At 39.1% G+C, this 12072-nt stretch overlaps 1 protein-coding gene across 1 annotated transcript in view; it reads right to left on the reverse strand.

Moving 5' to 3' along the window:
• The window catches only part of LRP2 (low density lipoprotein receptor-related protein 2), a 201514-nt gene that overhangs the window by 110762 nt on the left and 78680 nt on the right, over window positions 1-12072 (reverse strand). The window contains exons 15-17 of the mRNA XM_012650705.1: window positions 8397-8537; window positions 6666-6869; window positions 1040-1232 (exon numbers count right to left, since the gene is read on the reverse strand). Of these exons, the coding sequence (XP_012506159.1) occupies window positions 1040-1232; window positions 6666-6869; window positions 8397-8537 (538 nt within the window). The remainder of the gene's footprint in view (window positions 1-1039; window positions 1233-6665; window positions 6870-8396; window positions 8538-12072) is intronic.

Here is a 12072-nt window from a genome sequence, read left to right on the forward strand (position 1 = left end):
TTACTTTACATCACTTCAAATGAAGGAGTCATTAGAAAAGGAATTTAACGGCTTTTCAAATGCCAAAGATTTGCATTAAGATAAATTCATTAGAAAATCAACTGTTTAACTCTCTATGGGGCAATAGAATTTCTTAACAATAATGTTATCAGTTTTAAAATGTTCTTTTTTATTCATGTTACAAAGAGAAAATAAAAGCAGACATTCTAGAGGCAGCCAAAAGACTATGTTAGGCATATAGGCATTAGAGTCAGCCCGCATTCAAATACTGACAGTTTCTTAAGAGTTTCGGGCCAATCCACTAGCACTTTATCTCATGGAGACTCAGATTCATTATCTCGAAAATGGGTATTTACATACCTCCTTCACAAACTAGTTTTGGGAGTACACGAGATTATATATGTAAAGTGCTCACTATGTGCTCTGAGTGAATCGGGCTTCAGTGATTTAGTTATTCCATTCAAATACAACCTCATCGCTCAGACTTGTTCTAAATGAGCATGTTAGCTATTCAACATATTTAAATAAGAAATGTAAAAACCAAAAAAGAATATTATGAACTGTTTCATCTTTTCTTATCTGGCCCCACCAATTATAGAATGGTAGAACATGAAACTTTTTGGTCTGAAAAACTTTTTACTCCGAAAAGTACTGAATGATTAAGCAAGTTTTGCTAAACTTTCTATCAATACATTAAAACAGGGAAAGAATTTGAGTCCTTCCCTACTAAATCTGTATCATATTGTTTGGTCCTCTGCAATTGTGAAGACTGGGAAAACCAAAACTTAGAAGAAAGTCTTTTGTTTTTTTTTATTATTATTATTTTTTTTTTATCCCTCTCCCCCAGAATAAAATTTTTTGGAAAAAGATAAAGTGATTACTGAAGTTTATCATAAAGGGATAAAATTTTAAGGTGATTTCAAATTATACAGTTCAATCTTATATATACCGAACTTGCCAAATCCTTACAGCATCACTTTTCAGTGACTGTAAAAGACAAAAACATTTCAAGTTCTCAGGAAAACACGAACACACTTACCCAGCAAGGGGATGAACGACGACTGATCGTGGGTTATTTAAATACCGAACTATTGTGCGTCTCCATTTATCCCCCAGCTTCATGACACTGACACTCTTGAAATGAGAGTCTGTCCAATAGAGATTCCTTGAAATCCAATCAAAGGCCAAGCTTTCAACATTTTCTACCCTGTTAGCTGCCAGAGTTTCTCTTCCTATAAGTTAAAATATGGACATGGTTTCAACTAGCATATTTTATATGACATACATTTTCCTACTACTGTATATTTAAAGTTTGTAGCAGAGTTAAGAGCATATTTCAGTAACACATGGAAATCTTTTTTAAAAATTGTAAACTGCTGAGCAACAGCATGAGATAAACCTAGAATGTATCCATTCCCCAAACTTTGGATTTCGAAGAATAGATATAATACTGATAACTAGGACCAGCAGTGGTATGGCCCAGATTTACTCCCTTGTTCAACTTTCCAGAAAAAGATTTCTCATTGCCGAACATCTGAAGAGGAGATACCTGAGTTCACCTACTACCACCCGGAGGCGGCTCTGATAAGCTGACACTGCCAGGTACGACCGCAGGGTAACCCTGAGGTATCACTGCCCAACCCTCTCATCAACAGTCTTTCACAGCCACAAAGTTGCCAAGTTTGGAAAAGACCAGCAAAGATACCAGAAAGGAAATCAGAACTGGGTACAGGAGAAAAAGATCACTCTCCTCTTTTTGAAATTTTTATGCCTTTTCCCCCTCTTTTTTTCTTTTTTTCACTAAAAGAAAATCTGAATCAAAATAAACAATGACACCTCTCTTACAGTAGGAAAAAAAAAATTCTAGTTCTTTTTCCATTCATTTATTCAGAAAATTGTGAAAAGAGCCTTTGGAAGATAAGCAGAAACAAAAAGAGGAGCAGGAGAAACTCAAGGAGCTAAAAGCCAAGGCCATGGGGAAGGGCCTCCTCGCCACAACTGGAATTAAGAAATCTGGCAGAAAGTAAGCTGTTCCTTGTACCCGAGGTGGCCCTGGATTCCTATTTAAACATCTATATTCCCTGCCATGACATCTTTTGCCACCTATAGCTAAAATGAAGTATTGTCTTGGAGCCTATTGTACATTTAAGAATAAACTTTTGTTGGAAAAAAAAAAGCCATACAGTGGCTCATCATCTCTTTAGTTGTCTTCGCTCAGCCCTTCCTACCTTAGCTGTGAATTAAAGTAAAACCAGCACAGACAAAAAAAGAAAAGGAAAGGGGGAAAAAAATTGTGAAAAGAAAGTCCTCTATGCACTATACAACCTACTAGATATTTAGAAAACATAATATTTCTAATAGTATTAATAAGTATAGCTTATATTAAATGAGCACTTACTATGAGCCAGAAACTGAACCAAGTACTTTACATGGATTCATCCATCCTCACAGACACTCAATCAAGTAGGCATTATTATTGTCCCTATTTTACAGATGAGGGAACTGAGTCAAAGAAAAGTAAAGCATCTGGGAGGAAGTGAGGACACTGCCCTCAAGGTAATTTATAATGAGATGGTGAGAGAGGAGGAGGCGATTAGGCCAAGTGACAAAAGTGAAAGAGTGACGGGTGCTCAGATGGAGGCTGCATAGGATGGTGCGACAGCACAGACTCCCCGCGGCGCACATGGCAGAGTGGAGGTGTGAGAGGTGGAGAGGGAGACAGACTGAGAACTGCACGTGTTCTGGAAGCATGGCTGGAGGTTAATGAGTCAATGACAGAAGCTAAAGCAGAGAGAGTAGTTCACAGTGACCACCAGGTGACAGGGGCACCAAGGAAGGGGTGAGTGGTCACGCTTTTCCCCCAAGGCGTGCAAGAAATGGGATGGAGGTGTTCACGCAGACATGCAGAAGGAGGAGAGGACCAATGTTGAACACCAGAGTGACAGTTATGTATAGGACAGGAGAAGGAGAAAAAACCTCCAAGGAGCACTAGAAAAAATGGTCAAGAAACAGAAGGAAATCCAGGAATGAGTTGTCATGGAAGAAGGTATTTCTGAGTAGAAGATGACCAAAGTGCCAAAGACAAGGCCTGAAAAGCGTTATTTAGCTCAGCAACAAAGAGACTGGAGGTGACTGGGAAAGGAGAGGTGTCTGAGGTGGTCAGGGAATTGCAAAGAGGTGAGGAATCAGCAAGAAGCACGGGAGAGGGGACAGGATCAAATGCAGATCAATCTTTCAAGGAGCTTGTTCCATTAAATGAGGGAAAGAGAGGTTGTCACTAGAGGGGAACATGAGTGGAGGGAGGGTTGCATTTTTTTTAGGATGGGAGAGACTTGAACATACCTGATGATAGGGAAGAGTCAGTGCAAGAAGAGAAGTTGGAGAAGAGAAGGGATGATTGATGGACAGTGTTCCCCCGATGGCTTTGTTCGTAATTTTGTCTTTAATTTCATTCCTGACAACTCATTTTCTATATATATTGTGTACCCACTCGAGAAACGGAACAATGTAATGCCTCCCTCACCACAGCATGGCGAGTTTAACCATTGACTATAAGAATATTTTAAAAGGTAACTTGCTTAGCATGTGGACTTGAAATTGATCAAGAAGATGATGAGAATTGCCATCCACAGAACAGAACGAAGCTGACCTGTGCAGCATCTACAGGAGACTTAGCCTGCGTGCAGTTGAGAAACCTAATACTGCTGAGAACTAAGCTTGACTGGACTTCTCCAAGCTCCGTGGACCCAATTCTACTCCTCAAAAAAGATAAATTCCGGTTCAATAGCATATTGACCCATCACATGTGTTTATCTCCTCTTCCTCCCAAGCTCTACTCACATTGACAGTAAAAGAACAGCGGATGAGCAATTTCCACAAAGGAGTAAGGGATTGGAGGAGTGGTAACTCTCTAAAGGGGGGAGAAAGCTACAAACAAAGCACCAGCAGAGGGGAGACACACACCCACACACGTAGCAGCCTCAGCACGGTCACACCCAGAGGCAGCTGGTTCTGAGAAAGGCAGGGCTTAGTTAAAAGTCAGAATAAAGGGCAAACCCCCAGATCACTCCTAGATTCTGAGCATCATGTCACTTCCCTCTGTCTATCTCCTCTAAGGGACCAGAGATGATCTTCTCTGGAGGAACTGAAGCAGAAAGGCTGTGGGCTCAGGGCACAATACACAACTGAGAACTGAGATGGACACAGGGCTGCATAGAAGGGGATTGCATGAATGCTGAACAGAAGAGCCCTCAGCTCCTTTTCCTCGGCCCCACTCCCAGAACACAGACAGCCAGCTCCCCACTTCTTGCCCCCTACCCGAAGAAGGAGAATGGAGGCATCTACTAAACAGAAACCGATCATCTCCAGAAATGACTCACTGACACTGTGCAGCTCTCCAACAACAAAGCTGCCGACTACCTCAAACGCCGCAGCTAAAGAGGCCCACCCACCGTATAGACCTTCCGGTCAGGTTTTTATAGCCTCACCCTTAGAACCAAACAAGGGTCCAAACATTTGGAGAAAGCTTCCATTACAAAAGAGAAAGCTGAAAACAAACCAAAAGGAAAAAGGAATTGAAAGAAAACAGACACAGAGAAAGCTTTTTTTTAATGTAATTAATATCTTCAGAGAAATAAGATATTGAATTTATGAAATAAGAACAGGTTATTATGAAAAAGGAATAATTAGAGAACAAAAAGAAGCTCTTCAAAATTGAAAATAATGTAAATTGAATTAAAAATTGAATAGAAATCCTGAAAACTAAAGTGCAAAATAATCTCACAGAAAGTAGAACAAAATGGTAAAGATTAAAACTAGAGGATACCATGAGTTGTCATTAATTTTTAAAAATTTTTATTTAGAAAAGATAAGAAAAAATAGATGATTAATCTAACATCTAACTATTAAGAATTAAGAGAATAGGAAAAAACAGAAGCATGAAAATTTCCCAGAATAGGACATAAATCTCAAGATTAAAGGGATAACAAAAAGATCCTAAAAGCATCTAGAGAAGAATGAAAACAAAACAGCAAAAACAGCAACCAAAAAAAGCTCATACACATACAAATGGTACTCAGAATGGCACTAGATGCTCAACACTGGATGCTAGAAGTCACTGGAGCAATGTCTTCAAATTTCTGAGGTAAATTTATCTGCAACCTAAAACTTTATACCCAGCCAAACAGTCAAGATGGAGAACAAAACCAAACACTTTAGACATTCAAAGACTCAAAATATATACCACCCTACTTATCCTTCTTAGGAAGCTATTAGTACTATATAATGTGTTTCGGCAAATGAAGAAATAAATCTAAAAAGAGAAATAAATGGCCTGCCACAAGCAGGAGATGCAGTACAGGAAAGCGGCAAAGGGAAGTCAGAAGACAAGAGCTGTGCACCGAGTCCAGAGAGAAACGAGTCCCAAATGGAACAGGCGACAGGGATCTCCGGAAGGGAAAAAAAATTATAAGTCGTCTGCTGCCTTTAGGTAGGCATTTCATAGATTTGTTGAAGCATTTGGGGAAAATATATCATATCTATTTATATAGAAAAGTAACTAAATGAATATGGGGCAATTGTTAACTCCAGAAAAACATCAAAAATTGTCAAGAAATGTCATATAGAATACTACTTGGCTAAGCAGTGACCAATACTTACATTTATATTATATTAACAATATAAACACCTAGTATTAAGTTAACCAAAAACTACAATCTAGCTTTTTAGGGAGAATAGGAAGAGGGAAGGAGGAGTTGGGGGAGGGGAAGGAACATAAGAGAGCAAAATGCTCATCTGTAACAAGGAAGTAAACATCTAAAATGATAACTTAAGAAATAGTATAAACAAAACATTTAGAAACATGGAGACAAACAATAGAAGAAACAACTAAGACAGTAGTAAGCAATTATATCCCGAGAGCAGGTCTGTGTGGAGGGAGAGGGAAGAGGGGAAATATGGTTTTTTATTGATAGCAGTTATAATGATAGCTAATATTTACTGAATAGTTACTATTTTCCAGCCATTATTCTAGGTGCTTTACATGTATTAGCCTAAAATTCCCTCAACGAGCTTATGAGCTATGTATTAATATTACCTGGATTATTATTCCTATTTTACAGATTAGGAAATTGAGGCATAAAGAAATTAGATAACTTGCCCAAGGTTACACAGCTAGGAAATGTGGGAAGCCAGTATTGAAAACCAGGCAGTCTAGCTCCTAAGCCAGCCCTCTTGGTTGCTATGTTATACTGCCTACCAATTTTATTATTATTCCAAGCCCAGCACTGGCATTTAGGTAGTCCAGCATCTCGAAGGAGAGGTCATTCCATGGAATCAATCTGGCTGCTTGAGTGTGCAGAACAGCTTCTAGTCAATTCATCTATTAATGGCTTCCATACACTTGACATTCCTTTTATGTTAGTATTTGTCATTGTTAAAATAATCCTGATTTACAACTTATTTAGAAGATGAAGAAAAGTTTGTCTTAACTTAATTCATTTAAAAAGAGCAATAGGTTTCTTTTCCCAATCTAAAAGTATTTAGGAAGTTTAGTAAAGACTGCTTAAGAAGTGGATATAAAGTTTTACTGAGGAAATTATTAGTATTATTATTGAAAACAGGCAAAACAAGCGCTCTCTCTCTCTCTCTCACACACACACACTCACCTGTGCCATCAATCTTCTGTTTAAAAATCATGTGTTTTGACATATCTGAAAAAAAGATAGTGCTATTCCGGGCATCAAAATCAATCCCAACAAAGAAAGAAGGACTCCCGGTGACTGGAACCATGACATCTTCCTGGGTAGACAAGGTGAATGGGATCCCACGAACAGCCGATTGGGATGAAAAGATCAGGAAGCTCCGAATAGCTGTAGGAAGAGGGACACAGCACAGTCAGCCACGGCACGGTTCCTGTCCTACCCCGAAATTCCAGAGAAATCACTTAGACATCCATAAAGCAAACTTTATGATTGTGAAATATAATCCTGAAACATAAAAAAAAAATAAATGTGTGGAAAACATAGTTGGACGTAACGGAGGGGAGGAAAAAAGTAACTATGAAGGTGATACAAGTATTAGAATCTTCTTCCTACAAATTTATCTCTCACATTTATTTATAGAAAAAAATGATGTTCATGTGCTTCATTGCTAAAATAGTATTAACTGAACTCCACTGTAATTTCATCAAAATTCTCAACTTAGATTAACTTTTGTGTAAAGATCTACGCCAAGAATGCTACTGCAGGTTTTTAGATATCAAGAGCAGGAAGAGAGAAGAATTAACAGCAATCAGAAATAGAAAGAAATATAGGAGTGAAAGAAGGGAAGGGAGGGGAGGAATGAAGGAAACAGGTAAGGAGTGATGTTTAAAATCAAAGAAGGAGACGTGACTGCATGTCAGCAAATCAAAAAGATAGAGGACGGATGCCCAAGACAAAGGTAAAAATGGCAGAAAATATTTAAAAGCAAAATTATTGGACTGCGTACTCTTGATATGATAGTTATAAGTACATGGTTTTTTAAAAATAAACATGATTTTTCTGAATCTAGGATTACCTAATGTAGTAAAAAAATCTGTCTGAGTTAGAATAAGTTAGAATAATACTGAGCCAGAAACAGTAACATCTGGGAAGGAAAAATTTGTCAAAGGCATAAAAATGAGAGTTGTAGAAGTGAAAATTAGAGAAACAAATATTGTAGGAGTGCATTTCATCATCAGCTGGAGTCCAGGCAATAGCCTGAGTATGAATAGATGTGTAGGCAACCAAAGAGGAAGAAAGGAAACTTCAAGGGAAGAATGAAATCAGGAGCACAGAGGCAGACAGACATAAAGAAAGTTTGAACTGAAAAGTGAAAAACTAGATGAGGAATTCAGCCACTCAAATGCTCAGGAGTTTACTTCGGAATATAGCACAAAAACCAGTTGGGATTAAGATGTGATTACCTGGCTCAAAGGGGCATGAGTGGTGGTCTAGGAGAAATCAGAAACAATGAGAAGTACAACCCTTTCCTTCAAAGTTAAGGCTAACATAGAAAGTGGAAAAGGTATACATAGTATAGAAAAGAGCTCAAAATTCAATCATATGAAATTTCGAGATCATAGTTAATAGGGGAAACGGTTTCGGGAAACAAAGGGGAAAGGGAGTCAAGAAAATCCTCTATGTGGAATTAAAGGAAAGTCCTAAAGCACAGAAATTTACATCTTCAAACACAGCTCTGAAAATAAAGGAAGTGGTGCCTACCAAGAAGACACCCATGGGCTGCAGAAAGCTTATTTGCTGTAAAGATGTCAGACAGGGAGCTGGCCCGGTCCAAGAGCAGCAGTTAGTCCGGGTAAAGGAAGGAAACAAACACACCTGTGCTGCCTGTCAAAAAAAGTCCAAAACATTTCTTACCAACGCAGTGGCGCCCATCCGTATCCAGTTGGAAGCCAAATGTACACTTGCAACGGTAACCCAAACCATCATTATCTGTTCTGTGGCTGAGGACACAGATCTGTTCACAGCCCCCATTGTGACCTTCACATGGATTGCTAACTGGAGGAAAAAATGCACAGGGATGAATTGCAATTAGAAATGTATGGGCCGGGCGTGGTGGCTCACACCTGTAATCCTAGCAGTCTGGGAGGCCAAGGCGGGAGGATTGCTTGAGCTCAGGAGTTCGAAACCAGCCTGAGCAAGAGCGAGACCCTGTCTCTACTAAAAATAGAAAAAATTAGCCGGGCGTGGTGGTTCACTCCTGTAGTCCCAGCTATTCAGGAGGCTGAGGCAGGAGGATTGTTTGAGCCCAGGAGTTTCAGCCTGCAGTGAGCTATGATTGTGCCACTGCACTCCAGCCTGGGTGACAGAGTTCTTTTTTTTTTTCTAAGAAATAAATTTTTAAAAAAAGAATAGAGTAATGGATTTGCAACTCGCTGGAGACACCACTACTGGTTACCTCTGTATACGTCCACATCTGCCTGCACCAACCCTCCCAATTTCACTGCTACTGTCTCATCCACTCTCAAACTGATGGCAGCAAAAAACAGGACTCCTACAACTAAGTAACTATGGAGTTCTTTCTCCCCAATAATAAGTAAGTATTACTCATTGAATGCTTACTTTGTAAACAAGCCAACTTAGCAACCAATAGCTCTAAGAGGTAAGTATTACTCTTCCAGTTTTACAGAAGAGGAAACCAAGGCTTCAAAGGTTAGACAGTTTTCCCAAGATTATTTAACAGCTAAATGGCTAAAGTAGGATTTAAATCCAGATCTAATTCCAAAACCATACGTGTCTGCAATGCAAACCAGTTTATACTTCCAAAAGCCACCCTCAAAGTAATGAACTCAGGAAGCTCACTGTACACTGCACACAAGGCTGCCACAGCTAAAAATTTTATATCTGCTTTTCAAATTGTTTTCTTAGCCTTTCAAATATTCTTTGAAATATTCTCTTCACCTTCTCAGGTGGCTTGATCTGGGAAAACAACAGACATATCATTCTGAGTCAAATAACAGAAATAGTAATTTGGATGATCTAACTGAGTAAGGGCAGGTGTGAATTAAGTCTAAAAACTACTCCAAATAGGCCGGGTGTGGTGGCTCACACTTGTAATCCTAGCACTTTGGAAGGCCAAGATGGGAGGAGCACTTGAGGCCAGGAGTTTGAGACCAGCCTGGACAACATAGCAAGACACCCCCAGCCCATTCCATCTCTACAAAAAATTTAAAAATTAGCTGGGTGTGATGGAGTGCCCCTATAGTCTCAGCTACTCGGGAGGCTGAGAAAGGCAGATCATTTGAGCCTAGGAAGTTGAGGTTGACGATGCCACTGCACTCTACCCGAGGCAACAGAGTGAGATTCTGTCTCAAAAAAAAAAAAAAAATTGTCCCAAATAGATATTTTCAAAATATTTTCAGATAAGTATGTATTTTCCTAGGATGATACTGTAGGATATTCATCTGAGTGTATCAGTTCTAGTGGTTAGTTTTTTCTTTTCTTAAATTAACCTAATTACTTTATAGTCTTCTCCATCCTAAACAGACCCATCACTTAACATGAGCATTTTAAAGCAAATCTGTCTTTCTCTAAATTACTACTCCCCAATATTAAGCCTTCTACCAACATAATCTAGTTTATTATATTTTTTTCTTTGATCTATAAGCAAATACAGAAAAGAGCCATATAGCTCAGATATATGTGTCCAAGCTTAATTTATAACCTGTAAACACAAATAAAACTTACTATAAAATAACAGAAGACTAAATAGTGTCTGAATCAAAATATTTCTTTTCTTTAATAAGTGACCAGCCAGAGAGACATCAAACTCAGTTGGCATGTGATAGACCTAATAGAAACCAAAGGACAAGTACCATATATATGCAACAGAGAAGGGAAAAAATGGCTCTGACACTACCTAAAATGAGCACTTGGGCATCTCATTTTCTTCAGCTGGGCCTCAGCTTCCTTAACTATAATATCAGCACTTTGAAACAGAAAATGAGTTTGAAATAGAAGATTTTTTTCCCAGTAGAATGAGGATAGGTATTTTGGTTTGGTTTGTTTGCTGCTATACCCCCAGAATCTAGACAAGACCTAGGACATTGCAGGTGCCAATAAATATCTGCTAAATAAATCTCTAAATTCCTCTAGTTTTGGCGTTTTAACTCTGAAATACATTCATTTCTCCAGAGTGCCCATGATCTGCAGAGCCAATTTCAGAGAGTTTAACGTTCTAGATAACCCTTTGTATATTTGAGAACACCATTCAAATTTCATGAGATCCCTCATTATTAACTTCCATAACTTTGAGAAAACTTTTCTATTAATATTAATACCAAGTCTGGGGGCTGGGCGCGGTGGCTTACGCCTGTAATCCTAGCTCTCTGGGAGGCCAAGACGGGTTGATTGTTTGAGCTCAGGAGTTCGAGACCAGCCTGAGCAAGAGCGAGACCCTGTCTCTACTAAAAATAGAAAAAATTAGCCGAGCGTGGTGGTTCACTCCTGTAGTCCCAGCTATTCAGGAGGCTGAGGCAGGAGGATTGTTTGAGCCCAAGAGTTTCAGCCTGCAGTGAGCTATGATTGTGCCACTGCAGTCCAGCCTGGATGACAGAGTTCTTTTTTTTTTTCTAAGAAATAAATTTTTAAAAAAAGAAATAAAGTAATGGATTTGCAACTCGCTGGAGACACCACTACTGGTTACCTCTGTATACGTCCACATCTGCCTGCACCAACCCTCCCAATTTCACTGCTACTGTCTCATCCACTCTCAAACTGATGGCAGCAAAAAACAGGACTCCTACAACTAAGTAACTATGGAGTTCTTTCTCCCCAATAATAAGTAAGTATTACTCATTGAATGCTTACTTTGTAAACAAGCCAACTTAGCAACCAATAGCTCTAAGAGGTAAGTATTACTCTTCCAGTTTTACAGAAGAGGAAACCAAGGCTTCAAAGGTTAGACAATTTTCCCAAGATTATTTAACAGCTAAATGGCTAAAGTAGGATTTAAATCCAGATCTAATTCCAAAACCATACGTGTCTGCAATGCAAACCAGTTTATACTTCCAAAAGCCACCCTCAAAGTAATGAACTCAGGAAGCTCACTGTACACTGCACACAAGGCTGCCACAGCTAAAAATTTTATATCTGCTTTTCAAATTGTTTTCTTAGCCTTTCAAATATTCTTTGAAATATTCTCTTCACCTTCTCAGGTGGCTTGATCTGGGAAAACAACAGACATATCATTCTGAGTCAAATAACAGAAATAGTAATTTGGATGATCTAACTGAGTAAGGGCAGGTGTGAATTAAGTCTAAAAACTACTCCAAATAGGCCGGGTGTGGTGGCTCACACTTGTAATCCTAGCACTTTGGAAGGCCAAGATGGGAGGAGCACTTGAGGCCAGGAGTTTGAGACCAGCCTGGACAACATAGCAAGACACCCCCAGCCCATTCCATCTCTACAAAAAATTTAAAAATTAGCTGGGTGTGATGGAGTGCCCCTATAGTCTCAGCTACTCGGGAGGCTGAGAAAGGCAGATCATTTGAGCCTAGGAAGTTGAGGTTGACGATGCCACTGCACTCTACCC

The sequence above is a fragment of the Propithecus coquereli genome, unplaced genomic scaffold (assembly GCF_000956105.1).
Source record: "Propithecus coquereli isolate 6110/MARCELLA unplaced genomic scaffold, Pcoq_1.0 Scaffold34, whole genome shotgun sequence".
Classification (NCBI taxonomy): domain Eukaryota; kingdom Metazoa; phylum Chordata; class Mammalia; order Primates; family Indriidae; genus Propithecus; species Propithecus coquereli.